The sequence below is a fragment of the Microcaecilia unicolor genome, chromosome 1 (genome assembly GCF_901765095.1).
Source record: "Microcaecilia unicolor chromosome 1, aMicUni1.1, whole genome shotgun sequence".
NCBI classification, from domain to species: domain Eukaryota; kingdom Metazoa; phylum Chordata; class Amphibia; order Gymnophiona; family Siphonopidae; genus Microcaecilia; species Microcaecilia unicolor.
Window position 1 is genome coordinate 304,748,420 of NC_044031.1, and position 23,282 is coordinate 304,771,701.

Here is a 23,282-nt window from a genome sequence, read left to right on the forward strand (position 1 = left end):
ACTATTGCAGTAGTCTACATGGTTTGGATCATGTTGCAGAATGAATCCCTGGGAAAGTATGGTTTTATACGTTTGAGCTTCCACATGGTGTGGAACATTTTCTTGGTCGTGTTCTTAGCTTGGCTTTCTAGCATTAGGTTGCGGTCAATTGTTATGCCTAAGATTTTCAAGTGGTCTGAGATCGGGAGGGATGAACATTATTGTATTGGGACAAGAGAATGAGACATTGGGTTTTATCTCTATTGAGTTTTAACCTGAATGCCTATGCCCAGGATTCCATGATGGTCATGGTGTTTATTATTTCATTGGTGATTTCTGTGGGGTTCTGTTTGAAGGGAATATAGACGGTGATGTCATCTGCATAGAGAAATGGATTGAGGCCTTGTTTGGATAGAGATTTAGCCAGTGGTGTCATCATTAGGTTGAATAATATAGGTGAGAGCGGTGATCCTTGTGGTACTCCACATTCTGCTTTCCAAGGTGGAGATATATCAGAGTTTGATTTGACTTGATATGTTCTGGATGTCAGAAATCCCTTGATCCAGGAGAGTACTTTTCCTGTAATTCCTATCTTGTTGAGGATTCTCAGTAGTATGTGGTGGTCGACCATATCGAATGTACATGATAGGTCAAATTGGAGTAGGAGGGTGTTTTTACCCTTTGCTATTTCTTGCTTGAATCTGGTCAGGAGTGTGGTTAGTATTGTTTCTGAACTGTGCTGAGGTCTGAAGCCAGATTGAGATTTGTGCAGATTGAGGTATTCTGTTAGTTGTTTGGTGACTATGCCTATTTGGTTGTTAGGGGTATGGATGCTATCGGTCTATAATTTGAGGTGTCTTCTGCTTTTTTTGTGTGTGTGTGTCTTTTGGGATGGGAGATAGTAGGATATTTCCTCTGTCCTGTGGGAACAGGCCTTTTTTGAATAATTAAGGTGGTCTGTGAGTTCTGTGGCGTATTGATTGTGGGGGGGTTCACTATATAGTTGGGGCAGGTGTCTAGTTGGCAGTGGGTGGAGGAGAATTTTCTGAGTGCGTGAGTGCTTATTTTGGTGCTTAGATGAGTGAAGTTATTCCAAATACAGTCTGCCGGGTATTCCCTTGGGTTCAGATCTAGTTCGTTTATGAATGTTTCTGGATTAATATTTCCCTGATGCAGATTCTTGCGCAGATTGGTAATTTTTTCTTCAAAGTATTTGGCAAGATTGTCTGCATGTGGGAGGTTTGCATTTGGTGTACTTACCGTTCTGGTGTTAAGTAAATTGTTTATTAGTTTGTATAATGTCTTTGTGTCTTTATAATCTGTGCCTATTTGTTCTCTGTAGAAGTTTCTCTTAGATTGTCTTATTTTATATTTGTATTTTGTTTGACTTTCTTTCCAGGCCTTTAGTGATTGTTCGTTTTTGGGGGTTTTTTCCAATTTCGTTCTAATTTTCTAGTTTGCGTTTTTAGAATTTTTAGTTCTTCGTTAAACCAGAGCATTTTACTGCATTTTTGTGCTGATTTTGTATGTATGGGCGCTATTTTGTTGAGGATTTTGTTGTATCATTCGTCCCAAACAGTGGAGAAGTCAGTTGAATCGATTTTTGGTGCCCAGTTGTTATCGTATATTTCTTGCCAAAATGTTTTGGGGTCTATTTTACCTCTTGTTTCATATAAGGCCCATTGATGCGTTTGGGGAAGACCTTTCTTCTTCCAGCATAAGGTCATAGTTAATTTAAAGTGGTCAAACCAAGGTACGCTTTTCCATTGCTGTTCCATTACCGAAAAGGTTCGGTCATTGGATAGTTTGTATGTTAATAGATCCAGTGCATGGCCTTTTATGTGTGTGTGGGGTTGAATTGTGGCCAGTGGAAGTCCCACATTTGTAAGAACTCTTTGCATTCTAGTGTGTCATTTGAGGTTGTGTCCTCAAGGTGAAGGTTTATATCTCCTATTATTACGTTAGGATTTGCGAGGCATGTGTTTGATATAAAGTCCATGAGAGTTGGTTGGGCATCTTTCCAATTTCCTGGTGGTTGATATAATATGATGCAAGTCAGGTGAGCTGGGAGGGATTTGTTTTGTAACCTGATTGCGGTGATTTCAAGTTGTGTATTAATGGATTCCGCAATGGGTTCTGAAATGAATTCCTCTTTGTAGATTAGGGCTATGCCTCCTCCTGTTCTAGTCCAATGGTTGATTTTATATCCTGGAAAGCAGATGTCAAGGATTATGGGGTCATCTTGGTTATGAATCCAAGTTTCACTGATGAATATTAGGTCTAGGTTGTCCTGAGTAATCCAGTCTGTTAAGGTTTCCGTTTTGTTTATTACTGATCTAGTGTTTATGTATCCTATTTGGATCTGTTTAAGGGTTTCATCTAAGGTGGGTATTAATGGAATATTTATTAGTTGATGTGTGATCAATGTGTTGGGTGTGTATGGGTTCTTTTCTCCTGTTTTCTGTTTGTATGATGATGATTTTCCATGGTAAGGTCTGGTTTCGATCTGATGATGGTAGTTTAATCTGTTTGTCCTATGTTGGGAGTGTATTATAGGGATGTTATTCTGTTCTTCTTGGGATAGGGCATCTATTGTATGTACTAGGGCCAGGATGTGTAACCCTAGGATTAGTTTTGTATGGTTCAAATTTTTTTTATTTTTATGAATTCTGATTTATGGCCGATTCGGTCTGTGACACTGAAGTTGGGGAGAGGTAGGATAATCTCCAGCTCCTTTTTGTTTGCAGTACTGTTTAAGTTTAAAGATTAGATCTGTTTCTCTGGCTGCAGTGTCTTGCCTGCCTTGTTTGCTTGCAGCACTTTTAGCTTGCCTTTTCGTTTGCCTTTTTGCTTGTAGCACTGTTTAGGTTAAAGATTCGATCTGTTTCTCTGGCTGCAGTGTTCTGCCTACCTTGTTTGTCTGCTGTCTTCTGTGTTGTTGGTAGTGCCGAATTTGGGGTGATGGCTTCTGGTTGTCGTATACACACAGTGGTTTCTATATTATTTCTAGTTTAAAAGGAGATAGAGCAGCTTTTAAACTAGAAACAGGGGGGAAGGCCGACAGTCGCTCAAAAGTGCATGGTTCAGGATAATGTATCTTTCAAAGATATCACCAAACCAGGGAAGATAGGGTATCCTGATAGTGAGGTTGCAAAAGAGACCACAGATCAGGTGTCCTTAAATAAAAAAATCAGACAAAAGATTGCAAATTAATACTGTCAATAGGAACAACAAACATAGTTTGAAATGTCTATATGCGAATGCCAGGATCCTAAGAAATAAGATGGGAGAGTTAGAATATATTGCACTATATGAAAAATTAGATATAATAGGCATCTCTGAGACCTCGTGGAAAGAGGATAACCAGTGGGACACTGTCATACCGGGGTACAAATTATATCGTAGTGATAGGGTGGATCGAATTGGTGGAGGGGTAGCATTGTATATTAACGAGAGCCTTGAATCAAATAGAATGAAAATTCTTCAGGAAACAAAACACGTCTTGGAATCACTGTGGATTGAAATTCCATATGTAAAGAGGAAAAGGATAGTGATAAGAGTGTACTACCGTCCGCCTGGCCAGGATGAACAGACGGATGCAGAAATGTTAAAGGAAATTAGGGATGCAAACAAACTGGGCAACACAATAATAATAGGTGACTTCAATTACCCCAATATTGACTGGGTAACTACGCGCCTATGGTCATGCCCCCTTTGAACTGTGCGCATTAGAATTTAGGTGCAGTTCGTTACAGAATACACTTAGTGAGCGGTACATGTAAATTCTAATTATTGCCAGTTAGTGCTCATTGCTTGTTAAGCGCTGTTATCAATGTTGATTAACTTGTTAAGCCAATTAAGTTATGTGCGTTGTTATAGAATACGCCGGGATTTCAGCACGGATCTCCTTGTGTGCTATATAGAATCTGGCAGTAAGTGCTTAATTAGACAACCAGTATCACAGCACTTTGAATAAACTGTATATAGTTTTGCTTTGTTATGCTGTATACTATTAAAGAGTGTTCTGTCAACTGACTTGAGACATGTTGTTGTTCCTCTTTTATGTTGCTTTCGGCACCTAACCTTTATACCTTTCAGGAAATCTAGACTGCCCCTATTTGACTGACTGTACATTTGTCCTTTAGATTGTAAGCTCCTTTGAGCAGGGACTGTCCTTCTATGTTAAATTGTACAGCGCTGCGTAACCCTAGTAGCGCTTTAGAAATGTCAAGTAGTAGTAGTAGTAAATGTAACATCGGGACACGCTAGGGAGGTAAAATTCCTTGATGAAATCAAAGACAGCTTTATGGAGCAGCTGGTACAGGAGCCGACGAGAGAAGGAAAAATTCTAGACCTAGTCCTTAGTGGAGCGAATGATCTGGTGCGGGAGGTAATGGTGCTGGGGCCACTTGATAACAGTGATCATAATATGATCGGATTTGATATTAGCTATGAAGTATACATAGGAAATCAAACACGTTACCATTTAACTTTAAAAAAAAGGAGACTATGATAAAATGAGAACGGTGGAAAAACAAAAAAAAAACAAAAACAGAGGAGCGGCTGCAAGGGTCAAAAATTTACATCAGGCGGGGGCGTGTCAAAATGGCGGCCATGAGTGTTTGCTAACGGTCCAATTTTAGCTGCTGGTGTTTCTTTATCGTTTTCCTAATGCCACATACTAAAAGAAAGGGGCTGGTGAAAGTTCGACTGCCATCGGACAGAACCTCTTCCCCGGTCCAGCAGATGCTGGACCGATATGCAACACCCCGTTCTCTTACCGGAGCGGAGATCCCCGCTGAAGGGTCCGAAAAAGGAGACTCGGCCCTCTTGGGGAACGAAACATCTTTGTCTCCTCCGACTCCCAACCCTCCACCACGTCCCGCGTACTCAGGAGGCGAGGCGGGAAGCATAACAGATTCGGATGTCGATGCTGTTTTAGCTTCCGCTGGCAGGGCCTCTAATCCAAACGTGGAGGAGAAGAAAATGGAAGCAAAGATTGCTCCCGTGGTGATCACTTTGGAGTCCATTTGGGGAGCTTTGCAACGTTTAACTACTGTGACTACTTCTACTGCTCAAGATATGACCCAACTGGTTAACAAGGTAGATATTCTGACGGCTTCAATAGACGAAATAAAAAAGGAAACAACGCAGCAAGTGGCACAAATACAACTTGAGGTAAAGACTTTAAATTCCTCTACCAATGCTATCATATCAGATGTGACATTGATTTGTAGAAGGTTGGAGCAAATTGAAAATTACAATCGCCGTTTAAATCTTAGAATTTTAAATTTCCCGATGGTTCCTGCTCTTAACCCGATGGAGCTCTTTAAAAAATATCTACTGGAGATATTACGTTTTCCTGAGGAAGCAGTTCCCCCTTTGAATAAAATGTACTACTTGCCTTTACCTAAGCGAAATCGAGAAGAACAGGGGACCCCCGGGCATATGATACAAACTCAACAAGATGATCAGACTTTACATGATATCTCTGCCTTGCTAGAAGATTCGCTAAATGAAGTTACTATGAGACGAACATTAATGGCTTCCTTTGTATTTGAGCAGGACTTAAATTCTGTATTAAAGTTGTACTTTAAAAACTGTACAAAACCTTTTTGTGGACACAGAATTTGGATCTATCCAGATGTCATAAAATCTACTCAGGACAGAAGGAGGACGTTTCTGGCTCTTCGAGAAGAAACAAATTTGATAGGAGCGAAGTTTCTATTAACATTTCCCTGTAAATGTATAATAAGATATCTGGACAATAAATATATTTTTTGGGAGCCGGAACAACTTAAAGCTTTCTTAGATTCAAAAAGTATATCCAGTGGACCCAAGAAGTGAGAGAAGTTGGAAAATATAAAATGAGAGAATTAAACGGTCAGGCCAGTTTCTGATAGTTAGTTATTTGTGATAGGTTCTCCTTAACCTTTTTGGAATACGCTCCCTATGTTTCTCCCTTAGATTTATGGTTCTAATCAAGAGATGTAAAAATTTTGTTGTATTGATATTCATTTCTGATAGTTAGTTATTTGTGATAGGTTCTCCTTAACCTTTTTGGAATACGCTCCCTATGTTTCTCCCTTAGATTTATGGTTCTAATCAAGAGATGTAAAAATTTTGTTGTATTGATATTCATTTGATACTTTTTCCTCTCTGTGTTTCAATTTTGCAAGTGAAATTTGTGTAACTTGTAAAGCATAAATAAAGAAAAAAATATTTTAAAAAAAATTTACATCAGGCATGGATGCTGTTCAAAAACACCATCCTGGAAGCCCAGGCCAAATATATTCCGCATATTTAAAAAGGAGAACGGAAGACCAAACGACAGCCGGCGTGGTTAAAAAGTGAGGTGAAGGAAGCTATGAGAGCTAAAAGAAAATCCTTCAGAAAATGGAAGAAGGAACCGACTGAAAATAATAAGAAACACCATAAGGAATGTCAAGTGAACCGCAAAGCGCTGATAAGGAAGGCTAAGAGGGACTTCGAAAAAAAGACTGCGTTGGAGGCAGACACACACAGTAAAAAATTTTTATGTATGTTAAAAGCAGGAAGCCAGCAAAAGAATCGGATGGACTGCTAGATGACCAAGGAGTAAAAGGGTTAATCAGGGAAGACAAAGCCGTAGCGGAGAGATTAAATGAATTCTTTGCTTCGGTCTTCACTAAGGAAGATTTGGGTGAGATACCGGTGCCAGAAACGGTATTCGAAGCTGACGAGTCGGAGAAACTTAATGAATTCTCTGTAAACCTGGAGGATGTAATGGGGCAGTTCTACAAACTGAAGAGTAGCAAATCTCCTGGACCGGATGGTATTCATCCCAGAGTACTGATAGAACTGAAAAATGAGCTTGCGGAGCTATTGTTAGTAATATGTAATTTATCCTTAAAATCGAGCATGGTACCTGAAGATTGGAGGGTGGCCAATGTAATGCTGATTTTTTAAAAAAGTTCCAGAGGAGAGCCGGGAAATTATAGACCGGTGAGTTGGACTTTGGTGCCCGGCAAAATGGTAGAGACTATTATAAAGAATAAAATTACAGAGCATATTCAAAAGCATGGATTAATGAGACAAAGTCAACATGGATTTAGTGAAGGGAAATCTTGCCTCACCAATCTACTACATTTCTTTGAAGGGGTGAACAAACATGCGGATAAAAGTGAGCTGGTTGATATTGTGTATCTGGATTTTCAGAAGGCGTTTGACAAAGTACCTCATGAAAGACTCCAGAGGAAATTGGAGAGCCATGGGATAGGAGGTAGTATTCTATTGTGGATTAAAAGGTTAAAAGACAGTAAACAGAGAGTAGGGTTAAATGGTCAGTATTCTCAATGGAGAAGGGTAGTTAGTGGGGTTCCCCAGGGGTCTGTGCTAGGACCGCTGCTTTTTAATATATTTATAAATGACCTAGAGATGGGAGTAACTAGTGAGGTAATTAAATTTGCTGATGACACAAAGTTATTCAAAGTCGTTAAATCGTGGGAGGATTGTGAAAAATTACAAGAGGATCTTACGACACTGGGCATCTACATGGCAGATGACGCTTAATGTGCGCAAGTGCAAAGTGATGCATGTGGGAAAGAGGAACGTTTGCACCTTAATGCAATACCATTTGTAATTCTGCTACCCGGAAATGGCAACAGCCATTACGGCAAATGTAAGCCACATTGAGCCTGCAAATTGGTGGGAAAATGTGAGATACAAATGCTACAAATAATAATAATAATAAATAATAATAACCCGAATTATAGCTACGTCATGCAAGGTTCCATGTTAGGAGTCACAGACCATGAAAGGGATCTAGGTATCATCGTTGATGATATGCTGAAACCTGCTCAGTGAGCTGCTGCAGCTAAGAAAGCAAATAGCATGTTAGGTATAATTAGGAAAGGAATGAAAAACAAAAATGAGGCTATTATAATGTCTTTGTATCGCTCCATGGTGTGACTGCACCTCGAATAGTTGTTCAATTCTGGTTGCAACATCTCAAAAAAGATATAGTGGAATTAGAAAAGGTGCAGAGAAGGGCGACAAAAATGATAATGGGACGACTTCACTATGAGTAAAGGCTAAAGCGGCTAGGGCTCTTCAGCTTGGAGAAAAGGTGGCTGTGGGGAGATATGATAGAGGTCTATAAAATAATGAGTGGAGTTGAATGGGTAGATTTGAAGCGTCTGTTTACGCTTTCCAAAAATACTAGGACTAGGGGGCATGCGATGAAGATACAATGTAGTAAATTTAAAACGAATCGGAGAAAATGTTTCTTCACTCAACGTGTAATTAAACTCTGGAATTCGTTGCCAGAGAACGTGGTGAAGGTGGTTAGCTTAGCGGAGTTTAAAAAAGGTTTGGACAGCTTCCTAAAGCAAAAGTCCATAGACCATTATTAAATGGACTTGGGAAAAATCCACTATTTCTGGAATAAGCAGTATAAAATGTTTTGTACTTTTTGAGGGTCTTGCCAGGTATTTGTGACCTGGATTGGCCACTGTTGGAAACAGAATGCTGGGCTTGTTGGACCTTTGGTCTTTCCCAGTATGGCAGTACTTATGTATTTCCAGTTAACTCCTTTGTTTTTTGTATGTCCTGCAGATGCTTGATCGTTGATGCTGGGGTACAGAGAGCTGGCTTTCCTTGTCGGTGGCCTGGAGGGGTTGGTTGCTGTTTGTTCTGTGGTGCTGCAAGAATGAGGTCAGCTGGTCCTCCTTGTTAACGGCTTCTGCTGCTGTTCACTCTGAGCTCGTCCCGCTGCTCTCCCTCAATCCAGTAAAGGGAATGTGTGGAAAAGTGGCCTCGGTGGTCGCACGTCCCGTGTTCGCTGAGGAGTTCTTCTTATGTGGAGTCCCACTGTGCTCCCTGGGGTACTCAGCTCAGTATGAGCTGGAGGCCGTGTCTGGTAGGCCCGTGGACCCGATCCAGCAATTCCCTAACATCTGTGAGAGTGTTGGATTGCGGTCCGGTAGTGCCGATACTCGGAGCTCCCAGTTTCATATAAGTTGAGGGGCGCGGTCCAGCAGATCCAAGACCATGATCTGGTGGTTCCCAGTGTCTGGTTTAGATAGGCCGCTTTCTCCTTGTTCTGAGTGCTGGAAACTGCTCTCCCAAATGTACAAAGGAGCAGACAGAGGACTTGGAGCAGGTGAAGAACTCAGGAAGCAGCACACACTCAAATAATAATACAGTTAATGATGCCACCCACCAGTATCTAGTTTACAGAGGCCGCTTTCTCCCTGTTCTGAGTGCTGGAAACTGCTCTTCCAATAAGAAAGCAACATAAATTACATCCTATCTGCACCAAGCTGGTTGACAGAAAAGTGTGCTTTATATTTCTGTATCTAGCCAATTTGAAAATTTACCACAAGGGGCACTGGAATATCCATGATTTGCAAGATAAGTGCAAGATTTTGTCAAACACTATGAGGCGTTGGCCTCTTCCGTTACCTGAGTTTTTCTACTTCCATACAGTCATTCTAAGCCATTTGAAATTTCACCGAAAGTAGGTTAATGAAACTAACAGAGTGGGTTATTGGTTGGATGTAATTTGTTCTAGCATTGTTGCTAGATTTATGCACTCGTTTTATCCTTGCTCATATTACTTTTCTGCAGTGTAAGATGTGTTTCCAGTCTTGGTTAACTACAAATTGCAGATGGGTGGTGTAGGAGTATGTAAGCATGATTCCATAGTCACTACCTGGAGTAGAAGAGTAGCTTAATGGTTAGTGCAGTGAGCTTAGAACCTGGGGAACTGGGTTCAATTCTTACTACTGCTCCTTGTGACCCTGGGCAAGTCGCCTAACTCTCCATTGTCCCAGATACAAAACAGATTATGAGCCCACATGGGACAGAGAAAGTAACCGCATATAATATATGTAAACTGCTTTGGTTGTACCCATAGAAAGGCAGTATGTCAAATTCATAATCCTTTACATCTCTATGACCAGAGAGATGGTGCACTATATTTACATCTGTTGTGTTGAGAAGGGGAGGGGCGATATATTATCTTTTAGGGAGTAGCTTACGTTCTGGATGGATTTTTGCCTTTACACTACTGTATTTGGTGCAATGCAGAACTGGACAGGCATATGTAGTTAGGAGATTTGTGGTAGTGCTCAGGCAGAGACTTGGCACCTGGGCACTGCACACTTTCTGGGATATACTGCAATTCATGCTTATGTGCATTTTCCTATGCTCATATGTCCCATAACAGTCATATTGAAAGTTGCAGGCATAACATCTCCAGTTAAGAGCAAAGATTTTAGCTGTCCTCCGCCATCATCAAGTACACATGGTATACCTGCAGGAAACCAAGCTCACTGACATAGAACATAAAAACTACAGCGTGCTTAGGTGGGGGATATATATTATGCCTCTTCAGGACAACAGCAGGGAGGAGGGAGATGTTAATCAGAACATCCATGCACTGGAGGTGTTAATCAGAAAATCCCTGCAATGTAGTGCCACTCTGTTGACAAAAGATGTGAATGGTCATTATCTTATGTTAAAACTAACTTTAAGGGGTTGGGAATTAATTTTGCAAGTGTATGGTCCAAATCTATATGACTCAGAATTTTACAATACTTTGGTTGTGCATTGCTCTGGCCGTACCACTTTTGGTGACAGGAGATTTTTAACCTAGTCATGGATCCCCCAGTTGACAAATCCAATGGACAATCCACTGGCTCAAGGAGGATGGTGAGGGGGGCTTGAGACATTTCACACAGGCATTGGACTTGGCAGACCCTTGGCGTCTCCTTTATCAAATGGAAAAAGATTTTACTCGTGTTCAGTGAGCGAAGATACTTACCTGTAAGCAGGTATTCTCCAAGAACAGCAGGCCTTATATTCTCACAGATTACTACTACTACTACTACTATTTAGCATTTCTATAGCGCTACAAAGCATACGCAGCGCTGCACAAACATAGAAGAAAGACAGTCCCTGCTCAAAGAGCTTACAATCTAATAGACAAAAAAGAAATAAAGTAAGCAAATCAAATCAATTAATGTGAACGGGAAGAGAGGAGGGTAGGTGGAGGCAGGTGGTTACGAGTCAAAAGCAATGTTAAAGAGGTGGGCTTTCAGTCTAGATTTAAAGGTGGCCAAGGATGGGGCAAGACGTAGGGGCTCAGGAAGTTTATTCCAGGCGTAGGGTGTAGCGAGACAAAAGGCGCGAAGTCTGGAGTTGGCAGTAGTGGAGAAGGGAACAGATAAGAAGGATTTATCCATGGAGCGGAATGCACGGGAAGGGGTGTAGGGATGGACGAGTGTGGAGAGATACTGGGGAGCAGCAGAGTGAGTACATTTATAGGTTAGTAGAAGAAGTTTGAACAGGATGCGAAAACGGATAGGGAGCCAGTGAAGGGTCTTGAGGAGAGGGGTAGTATGAGTAAAGTGACCCTGGCGGAAGATGAGACGGGCAGCAGAGTTTTGAACCGACTGGAGAGGGGAGAGGTGACTAAGTGGGAGGCCAGCAAGAAGCAGATTGCAGTAGTCTAAACGAGAGGTGACAAGGGTGTGGATGAGGGTTTTGGTAGAGTGCTCGGAAAGAAAGGGGCGGATTTTACGGATGTTGTAAAGAAAGAAACGACAGGTCTTGGCGGTCTGCTGGATATGAGCAGAGAAGGAGAGAGAAGAGTCAAAGATGACCCCAAGGTTTCGAGCTGAGGAGACAGGGAGAATGAGAGAGCCATCGACAGAAATAGAAAACGGGGGGAGCGGGGAGGTGGGTTTGGGGGGGAAAATGAGAAGCTCGGTTTTGGTCATATTTAATTTCAGGTGGCGTTGAGACATCCAGACAGCAATGTCAGACAAGCACGCTGAAACTTTGGTTTGGATGCAAGGTGAGATATCAGGGGTAGAAAGGTAGATTTGGGAGTCATCAGCATAGAGATGGTAGGAAAAGCCATGGGATGAGATTAATGAACCAAGGGAAGAAGTGTAGATAGAAAAGAGGAGGGGACCAAGAACAGAACCCTGAGGTACGCCGACAGGCAGAGGGATAGAAGTAGAAGAGGATCCACCAGAGTGAACACTAAAGGTGCGGAGGGAGAGGTAGGAAGAGAACCAGGAAAGGACAGAGCCCTGGAATCCAAGTGAGGACAGGGTATTGAGAAGTATGCTGTGATCGACAGTGTCAAAAGCAGCGGAAAGATCAAGAAGAATGAGGATGGAATATTGACCTCTGGATTTAGCCAGTAATAGGTCATTGGAGACTTTAGTAAGCGCAGTTTCGGTTGAGTGGAGAGGGCGAAAACCAGATTGTAGTGGGTCAAGAATAGCATGTGAGGAAAGAAAATCAAGGCAGCGGCGGTGAACAGCACGCTCAAGTAATTTGGAGAGAAAAGGAAGGAGGGAGATGGGTCGGTAATTAGAGGGACAAGTAGGGTCGAGTGAAGGCTTCTTAAGGAGAGGTGTGACCACAGCATGTTTAAAGGCAGCAGGGACAGTCGCAGTGGAAAGTGAGAGGTTGAGAATGTGACAGATAAAAGGAATAAGAGCAGGAGAGATGGCATTAAGAAGGTGGGTGGGAATGGGATCAGAGGAACAGGTGGTACATTGAGGAAGAAAGGAGAAGTGTAGTTTCCTCAATAGTAACTTCAGGAAAGGAGGAAAGGGAATGAGGGGAAGGAGAGAGAGGGGAACGGACTAGTGGAGGGAGAGGTGGTGAGGTAGAGAAAGCAAGGTTTATCTTTTGAACCTTGTTGTGAAAGAATTCAGCAAGGGTCTGAGGAGATAATGAAGGGGGAGTTGGGGGAGGGGGCACCTTGAGGAGAGAGTTCAATGTGGTGAAGAGAAGTCGAGGATTAGAGCCAAGAGAGTTGGTCAGTTGGATATAATAATCCTGTTTGGCACGTAAAAGAGCAGATTGGAAGGAGGTCAGCATGAACTTAAAGTGTAAGAAATCAGCAAGGGCCCGAGATTTCCGCCAGAGGCGTTCGGCGGAGCGGGTACAGGAACGTAGGTAGCGGATATTAGAAGTCAGCCAAGGTTGGGGTTTTGTACGCCTTACAGGGCGGGTCATCAAAGGTGCAAGAGTGTCTAAGGCAGAGGATAGAGTATTGTTGTAAGAAGAAACAGCCTCATTGACAGACGTGGATGGTGCCACAGTAGAGAGGAGGTTTGAAACATGGGAGGATAGAGATGAAGGGTCAATATCGTGAAGATTCCTAGATAAATCCCAACAGGGGTAATGCAACCCTGTGTTGCCCGGAGCTTATAATAAGCTAGTAAGAGCTTTGTGGAGCGTGAGACATGCTCCAATGCGCAGGCACAAGTGCCTTCCTGCCTGCCGCAAGAGCGCGGTTTCCATAGTACAATACTACAACATATAAAAACAAAAATAGGAGACAACTCCAAGGGGAGGTGGGAGGGTTGTGAGAATATAAGGTCTGCAGTCCTCAGAGAATACCTGCTACAGGCATCTTCACTTTCTCCAACGACAAGCAGGCCTATGTATTTTTACTCATGGGGAATCCCTAGCAACCAAGCTCACAAAAATAACAACCACTGGTCAATTGGGCTTCACAACAGTGAGGACAGAACACAGATCAACCTGAAACTATATACAAAGTGGGTGCAGCCTGGAACAGAAGAAAATGAGCCTAGGGGGTGAAGTTGGATTACAGACCCCAAACAGATTCTGTAGGACTGCCTGACCAAACTGACTGTCATGTCAGGTATCCTGTTCAAGGCAGTAGTGAGATGTGAATGTGTGGCTTGAGACCATGAGGCAGCCTTACAAATGTCTTCAACGGAAGCGGAGTGCAAGTGGCTACCGATGCAGCCACGGCTCTAGTACTGTGAGCCTTGACATGACCCTCTAGGGTCAGTCCAGCCAAAGCATAAGTCAAAGAAATGCAATCTACCAGTTAACTAGAGATTGTGCATTTCCCCAATGGTGACCCCCCCCCCCATCCTGTTGGGATTAAAAGAAACAAAAATTTGGGTGGGATTGTCTGCTCCATCTAATAGGCCAATGCTCACTTGCAGTCCAAGGTGTGCAAGGCGCTGGGTGAGGACGAAGTTGAGGTCCCATGACATTGCTGGAGGTTTTGACAGGGGGTTTTGATAAAAGCAAACCTCTCATGAAGAGAACAACTAGAGGATGTCCAGTGACGGGCTTACTCTCTATATGTTGATAAGTACCAATTGCACTAAGATGAACCCTTACGGCATTGGTCTTTCAACCAGACTCAGAAAGGTGTACAAGGTATTCAAGCAGGGTCTGTGAAGAGAAAGAAAGGGGACCTAAGGCCTTGCCCTCACACCAGAAATCAAACCTCCATTTAAAAGAATAACACCTCTCAGTGGAATCTTTCCTGGAAGCCAACAAGACCCAGGACACCTTCTGGAAGACCCAAGGAAACAAATTCTAGGCTCTCAACATCCAGGCCTTGAAGGCCAGAGAATGGAGGTTGGGATGAAGAACAGATCCCCCATTCTGCGTAATGAGGGTTGGAAAACACTCCAATCTCCACGGTTCTTCAGAGGATAACTCCAGAAGAAGAGGTAACCAGATCTGTCGATCCAGTAAGGAGCGATCAGAATCATGTTACCGCAGTCTTCCTTGTTTTCAGCAAAGTCTTCCCCACAAGCGGTATGGGAGAATACGCATACTGAAGTCCTGTCCCCCAATGAAGAAGGAAGGCAACAAACGCTAGTCTGTCGTGTGGCAGGAGTCTGGAACAGAACTGAAGGACCTTGTGATTGCTGCGAGTGGCAAAGAGATCCACGGAGAGGGTGCCTCATGCTTGGAAGATCTGATGGACAATGTCCATGTAGAGAGACCACTGCTGCAGCTGCATGACCCTGCTCAGTCTGTCAGTCAGGCTGTTTTGCTCGCCAGATAAGTGGCACAAAGGAGCATGCCATGCTGGAGCCCAAAGCCACATCCAAACGACCTCCTGACACAGAGGGCATGGATCCAGTGCCCCCCTGCTTGTTGGTGTAATACACTGCAACCTGGTTGTCCATTTGAATCAGCACAATTTGGCGAGATATCTCTGAAAGCCTTTAGAGCGTTTCAAATAGCCAGAAGCTCCAGAAGATTGATCTGGAGCTCTGTTTCATGGGCGGACCAAGCACCTTCAAGTGTGAAGCCCATCCACATGAGCTCCCCAACCCAGATGAGATGCATCAGCCGTCAGCACTTTTTGCTGCTAAGGAATTTGGAATGAAGTCCCAGAGTCAAATTGGATCGAATGGTCTCTTATCAATCCAACCAAATCCGAGCTGTTAAATATCTCGTGTGTCAGCATCAGACCAATTAGAAATTAAAAAGACTTTCCTCTTTAGATGGGCTTCCAATCATATTCAGTATTTAGGGATAAATTTAACCACATCTGGATAAGCTATATCAGGCAAATTACCCATTGTTATTAAAATCCCTCTGAGAGGAGCTGAATAGATGGCAGCATTAGAACATCTCTTGGGTGGGGCACATACAGGCAATTAAGATGGTGGTTCTCTCTAAATTATTGTACCTATTTACTACCCTCCCAATTCCTCTTTTGGACGCTTTCTTTAGACAACTTTATAAGAGGGTGTTTTGCTATATATGGCGGAAGCCACCAAGGGTGCAAAGGAAAATGCTTTTATCAACTTCGCTAGCAGGGAGGTATGGCAGTGTCCAATTTTAAATTTTATTACCAAGCAGCACAACTTATGTATCTTACTAGTTAGATAAGGGATACTCACAACAAAAGTTGGGTTAAGATGGAACAGAATTTGCTTTCTGAGACCCTCAAGGGTGATCCCCTGGCTTAAACTGGATACAATAAGGCACTTGAAAAGATCAGTGAATCCTATCATTAGCCTGACTCTAACCCTATGGCATAAAGTTCAACTTAAGCTTTTAAAGGGTAGGACCTACTTTTCTGCTGTATCTCTCTCTTTACTTTCATCAATTTTTATTGACAACACAAACATAACCAATACAAATGTTTCAAGACAGAAAATATCTGACCATTCAATATAGTTCAGAAACATGAAGACACTAAAATGGCCGCCAACAAGAATTTCTCATTTATCCCCCTATATCCTCATCTCACCCCCATGCTGTAGAGCTACAATCCAGCAATAAGCATAGTATCAAACCTCTGCTACATCTCTCTCTTATGCGGAGGGTTTCCTACCTGGACAGAAAGACAGGGTTTATATTGGATGGGCAGGGAGTGGCCTGGTTAGTACCTTATGATGAGTTAAGGGATGAGTTTGGCCTCACACAATAGGATTTCTTTTTCTACAGACAGGTGGTAGATTTTATTTGTTGTAAAGCTTGGAAACAGCTGCTGTTGGAGGACTCTTTCCTTGAATGAGCAGTACAAGGGGGCAGTGACAGAGGGAGTATCACTAGATTCTATCGAGCCTTATTGTAGGGAAATTATTGAGTTAATCATTTTAACATATACTAAACAAGTGTAGATAAGAAAAGAAATGGCTTCTGACCTTGTGTGTTACAAGAAGAACTGAACATTCTTAGATATGCTTTCTGGCTAGCTTGTAAAAACCTCCTAATGGTCTAAAACTGTAACATGTTCATCCAAGCTTAAAAGATATGCTTCATGTACAGCTGCACGTAGATGAGAGTTTAAAAAGGTATATAAGAAACGGGAAGGTATGGGGAGGGCAGACAACTTCATGAGGGTATGCTGGATTTGTCTCCTTGCAAGAAATAAAACTGCTTTAAGCCTGAATTGGTCTCGTGGTGTTTGTATCATTGGTAAAATTCTTTTAACAATTGATTGCTCCAGAGTCCCTCGCCAACTCATTATAGAGCGGTGTGGAAGATTACACTGGGCTCTGTTTTTGAGACAAAAGACTGGGAGAAACACCTAAACTCCTTACTGCATGTTTCCATAGCATCCAATATGGTGGAGAATGGTTATAAAATGTTATACCAATGGTATTATACCCCTACCCACCTTAAATCTATGTATGGCCATGGAAGTGATTTGTGTTGACAGGGCTGTGGTGCACCAGAGACCTTTATACATATTGGTGGGCATGTCCCACAGCTCACGTTCTTTGGGATCAGGTCATGAAGTTGGTGTCAGACATCTTTGGCATGTCACTTCCTAAATCCATAGCTAGTTGCTTGCTTAATATTGGCCCCTTTACTCTACCTCTTCGTAAGAGGCTGCCTGATTTTGGATTCCTCTTGGAAAACACCTAACCCCTCAGGACAAACTGCCTTACTGCCAAAAGTGAATTATATCTATTTGATGTCTAAATTGATGGCGCTCAAGAGGAATAATCTTTTCACCAAATTTGGGATAGCTATAACACCTGGTTGGAAGCGGCTTTGAAAGCTCAAGCAAAAGACACTTTGTCTTGACGACTTAAGATAGATTGTGCCCCTTTCTTTTTTTTTTAATTCTTTATTTATAAATTTTTACATCTACATCTATAAAACATAAATGTTACAGAAATTTGGAAATTAAACATTACATGGTAATAAATATTACCAAGAGATCTTAGAGGAAAATTTTTTTTTTTTTTATTAGTCCACATTGCTTGAATCAAGATCTAAGAAATTATAATATAAGTAACATAATTTTAATACTAGTCAGCGGAAGGGTGAAACGTGCTTGCACAGCCAAACATTAACAGCATTATCTTATTACGGGTTCGCCTCCAAGGGCAAAACACTTCTTTCTTTTGATTCAATAAAATCCAACAACTTCGTAGAGTTAAAGAAGAGGTAGTTAATCGAGTTAAAGGTAATACAACACCTACAAGGAAATTTCAAAATAAAGGTTCCCCCTAACTTTAAGACTCTAGCTTTGTAAATCAATAATTCTTTTCTTTTCCTCTGAGTGGCACGGGCCAAATCAGGGAAAACTTGTATCCTATGTCCCAAGAATAAATCACTTATATGTCTGAAATATAATCGAAGAATATTATTTCGATCAGGTTCAAGCACGAATGTTACCAGTAATGTCGTTCTTTCAGAAATAAATTCAAGAGAAGTTTCCAGGAACTCTGTTAAATTCAATTCAGCAGGAGGATCAACTTGAATTTTATCTTTAGGTAATCCGGGTTTTCCTGTAATATATTGAGTTCTTGTTATAGGCGGGTATGCCTCCTCCGGAATCCCCAGTACATCCTTAAAGTATCTTTTAAGCATATCCGTTGCATTTATCAAAGGGGATTTCGGAAAATTTAAAAATCTCAAATTATTCCTTCGTCCACAATTTTCAAGGTATTCAAGCTTTCTGTCCTGGATATCTCTTTCCTTAATTAGAGCTTCTGTGAGATTATGCAATTTCTGAATTTCTTCTTGATTTGTTGAAATCTTAACATTCTGTGTCTGAATCTGGTCTGAAAATATCTGATTTGATTTTTTTAAGTCAGTTATTTCTTTATTAACTGAGGTATTCATTTGATTCAAAGTGCTATTCACTCCCTGGATAGCGTCCCATAACATACTCATAGTAACTACCGCTGGTTTTTTTGTTCCTCCGGTACTCACGGTCCCGATCTCCTGGGCAGTTATAGCTGGTTCACAAACGGAATCCTGCATCGTTGTTTCTCTGCCTGGGGTTGAAGTCCTCATGGGTCCTCCTTCAGACGCTGAGGCTCCAGGAAGTTCCATGGCCTCTATGCGATGTGACCCCATGAGTGAAAAATCGTCTCCGGGTCGCGGAGGTGCGGTATGGGAGGGAGGACTCAACGTTACTCCCTCTATGCTGCACTCAGTCCTCGATAGGGCCGGGTCGTTTGAGGTGGAAGTTCGCTCACCGGGAACTGCCACTCTGAAGCTATCTAAAGTCGTCTGGCGCAAGGCGGGAGTTAACTGCGGGACCATGGAGGTAGGAACCGCTGCTTTCCCCTTTCTCTTTCCCATCGCTAGGTCGGAGAAATTGCCTTTCGTCAAGGCGTTTAGAGCAGGTTCAAGAGCTTCGATTCCTGACTTCCGCTCTTGTCGCCATCTTGATTCCAGATTGTGCCCCTTTCTATGTGTTGCTCTATTCTGTGATGGGGAAGGGGGGAGTTGAATTTTGTGGTACATGTTCTGGTTTTGAACTGGCTACATACTGAAGGAACATGGCATGTTATATGCTTGGTTAATGAACACTTTAGTGGATATTGTAAATGCTGATGTTGCTGTTCCATATGTTTTTGCAAAATATAAATAAAATTTGGAAAAAAAGAAGTGTGCAGTGCTTAACATGGAGCCGAACTACAAGCTTTTGCCTTTTTTTTTTTTTTTTTTTGCTTACATCAATCTGTTTTAGTAACTCCTCAAAAGTTACCAGATGACCCCAGGCTGCAAAACAGGTTCCATGATCTGCAGGACAATCTCTCTCCACCTTTCACCACAAAGATTCCTGGCCTTCTCCTGGGCACCATGCTTTGTCTCAGCCGAATGGCAGATGTTCTCTCTCTGTGTTCATCTACCCCTTTTCCCCCTTCCCAATGGCAGTACACATCCAACCAAGTGCTACCTGTACTTGAAGCGCAACTTCTGAACTATTTCCTTCATCTTCTCCACCTGCTCTCTCCCAGCTCTCATCTTTTCCGATACATCCAGCTTGCGGATGTCATCAACAAAAGGCAGAAATATGAGATGGAAGCCTGAAAAGAAGGGATTATGGAGAGAAGTCAGTGGGGAGAGGAGTTGAGATGATTTATGTTGGAGAACAGATTCAGCGCAGAAACTGAAATGGCATACAGAGCATCTCAAATAGAACAAGAGGTGCGGAAGGAAGATTAATGGTGAACTGCCATCTAAGCATTTACTAGCAAAGAGCACAAAGAGAAGAGGCCAACACACATTCTGCGATTTAACAGATTGGAACATGAAGTCTCTATTTACCTGGAGGAGTTACCTGCACATTCTGACTGTCCATCTCCTCCTCCTGGGGGACCAGTGCCACAAAACGGGGAGGCATGTTCCTGCGAGGCGTATACCTACACAGTGCCATCACCTTTCGCTCCAAGCACCGGGTCAGCAAAGCACTGAACAGAGTTGTGCTCCCTAAAGTATCATAAAAGAGATCAATAGGTGATGAATTCATCACTGGATCTTCCAACTCTTGTCATGTAACATCACATTCCAAGCGATATCCACACACATCTGCCAATACATCTCAATCCAGATCTGGGACCCAATACACACAATTCTGCTAATGTCCTTCAGTCCTGACTCATCCATCTGTCTTCACCATCCAGAGTTCACTCCCTTGCACTCACCAGTCACAAGAGATTCCTCTGGATACAGGAATTGGGCTGGCCTGACAAAGTGGTGTTTCTTTAATAGAGCCAGGGGCTTGAATCCAATCAGAACCAAACTTGGTTCATCAAAGCGTTTCACTTGTTCTGTCTCCTCTTTCTCGAGGACGATCTGTCGGTTGCCATAGACCTAATAAAAGTAACCAACACTTTCCTTCATGATACGAAAATACAAAACTACTCAATTTTACTTCTTCTGTTATTATTATTATTACATTTGTACCCTGCGCTTTCCCACACACAGCAGGTTCAATGCGGCTTACATAGTAAATAGAGTTAAAAGTATTGTAAGGAGAATATTACAAACTGTAATAAACATAGTAATAGTAAGGCTTTAAGATTATGTGAATTGAACATGGAAAGGTAAACAAGGCATGATAGGCAAAAGGAAAGAGATAGGGAGGGGTAAGGTGTAGGGAAGATGGAGACGAGAAGACTAGGGGATGAGTATAAGGAGTTTGGGAGACATGGTTTAAGGTGTAATCATCTTCAGAGCAAGAGTTGTGTGGGTGGGCTATAAGGTTAAGTTGGGTCGTTAGGGTAAGCTTGCTTGAAGAGATATGTCCAACGTTTTTCTGAAGGGTAGATAGTCGTTAATTGTTCGGATGGATCTTGGTAGAGCGTTCCAAAGCTGGCTGCCCAAAAATTAGAAACTGGATGCATAGGAGGTTTTGTATTTAATTCCTTTGCAGTTGGGAAGGTGTAAATTGAGGTAAGTATGTGAGGACATTGATCTGTTTCTGATTGGGAGGTCGATCAGATCATTCATGTAGCTAGGGGATCTTATGAATCATTGTGTGGACTTTGAAGTTTATTCTTTCTCTGATGGGGAGCCAATGAAGCTTCTCTCGAAGAGGTGATGCGCTTTCAAATCTTGATTTGCCAAAGATAAATCTGTCTGCTGTGTTCTGGGCAGTCTGAAGTTTCTTTAGGATTTGGGTCTTACATCTTAAGAAAACACTGTTGCAATAGTCTACGTGGGTGATAACTGGATTGTACCAGGTTCTGGAAAGTGACCAAGGGAAGATATGATTTCACTCGTTTCAGTATCCACATCATATTGAACATTTTTTTCGTGATGGACTTAGCGTGGTTATCGAAAGATAAATGGCTATCTATTGTTACTCCAAGGATTTTTAAGTTGTCGGATATGGAGAGTTTTACGTCTGGGGTGCTGAGAGTAGTCGGGAGGAGTGGAGAGTACTGAGATGAAGGACTACGCACTGTTTTCTCTTTGTTTAATTTCATCTTAAAAGCGTTAGCCCAAAAGGTTAGGGTGGTCATACCAGTAGTTATTTTATCAGAGATTTCTGATAATTTGGATTTGAAGGGGATAAATATGGTGACATCGTCAGCGTAGATGAAGGGATTAAGGCCTTGTTTGGTTAGTAACATTCTACAGCAGATTCTTCAAGTGGCCTATTCAGTTCAGGTGGCGTACAGTCTGCTCCATTTCAAGCCTGCTGGGCTGAAAGAGGAACATAAAATTGATACTACCCTTTTTACGGCTAGCAAAATAGTGTCTATAATTTTTAGCTATAATGTTCTACTTTAGGTATGCTGCACTATTTCCCATCCCCCATCTTACTTTACTATCAGCCTCATGAAGGAATTTCTGGCTAGTCACAAACTCTGATGGGACCTTCCGTTGGTAGGGCTACTCAGCTACCTAGTATAACATAGTAACATAGTAGATGGCAGAAAAAGACCTGCACGGTCCATCCAGTCTGCCCAACAAGATAAACTCAAATGCGCTACTTTATGTGTATACCTGACCTTGATTTGTATCTGCCATTTTCAGGGCACAGATCGTAGTTGTTACATATGTAATTTACTGAGAAGAGGTGTGGCAAGGACACCAATTGCAAGCCTCCAACACATATGAAAGACCCAATTACAAGTCTCCAGCACATATGATTGGTCCAGGATAAAGTGGATGCTCACCACAGCCTATAAAACCACGCTGCAGACAAAAACGCTGACAACTAGCCATAATGGAAAGAGTTTCAGATCCCTCCCATGGCCTATTTTTTCCTGAAGGGGGTAGTCTCTCCCCTTCATAGAAACTAATTCTCTATATCTAAGAATCTTTCTTTCATTCATTCTTTCTCTCTCTCTGTTCTGTGACCTTTGTATGAGAAATAAATTCTCCTTCCTCCTTTTTCTCTTCTTTATATAATTAGTCTGATTACTACCAGAGGTACTGATGTTAGATTTTGTAAGTTTGTTATTTTCCTACAACTTGCAACTGATATCTGATGCTGTGCTGGTGGGTGAGTAATAATAAAAGACTTTCCTGTTCAATTTTTCTGTAATATGTTGTAATATGTTTAGAGAATAGCAACCAAACGCGAAGCCTAGTACACTTGTTTTAGCGGCTGCTTGGAAACGACCACTGGCATCTCCCATGGATAAGGTCCTTTGAAAAATGGTTTACCAGACGATTAAACTCACTGCTATCCAGCATGGTCAAGAGCTCTCTTTCCATAAGAAGTGGGACATCTATCACCACTGGCAAACTACTGGAGTGCCAGTACCCATGTCGAGGTCCTGAGTAGTTCAGGACGACAGGTCTTTGCTTGAATAGGAGAGGGTGGGGTACCCATGCTGATGCTTGAATACCTGTTTCCAGAGAGGTGATTTTGGATTTGGCTATAGGGAGGAGGAGAGGGTTGGGAGTTAAGAGTGGGATTGGATTTTGAAGATTCATGATTATATGATATGTTGTTGTCATGCTTTTCCTTAATAAAAATTCAAAAATAAAATGTTAAAAAAAAAGAAGCATAACCGAGGATTTAAGGGGTCTACCAATCTCTCTCCATGCAAAAAGCCTCAAAAATCTGTCAGACCCTTGAGTAGGCTAAGGAAGCAGATCACTTCATTGCCTGCAACAAGGTCATAACCACTCCCTCTTCATAGCTGTACAGACTATCTGTGGGGCCGTGTCCGCTCCATGTAGTAGGCCAATGCTGTCCTGCAATCCAAGGTGTGCGAGCTGCTTTTGCTAGGATGGGCATGAGGTTGGGGAAAGAATGTTGACAAGACAATCAACTGGTTCACATGGAA

General features: G+C 42.1%; 1 protein-coding gene across 2 annotated transcripts in view; it reads right to left on the reverse strand.

Moving 5' to 3' along the window:
• XRCC6 (X-ray repair cross complementing 6) overlaps window positions 1-23,282 on the reverse strand; it is a 141,038-nt gene that overhangs the window by 23,766 nt on the left and 93,990 nt on the right. For both annotated transcript variants that reach the window (XM_030207770.1, XM_030207781.1), the window contains exons 8-10: window positions 20,178-20,346; window positions 19,801-19,962; window positions 19,430-19,559 (exon numbers count right to left, since the gene is read on the reverse strand). In XM_030207770.1, the coding sequence (XP_030063630.1) occupies window positions 19,430-19,559; window positions 19,801-19,962; window positions 20,178-20,346 (461 nt within the window). The remainder of the gene's footprint in view (window positions 1-19,429; window positions 19,560-19,800; window positions 19,963-20,177; window positions 20,347-23,282) is intronic.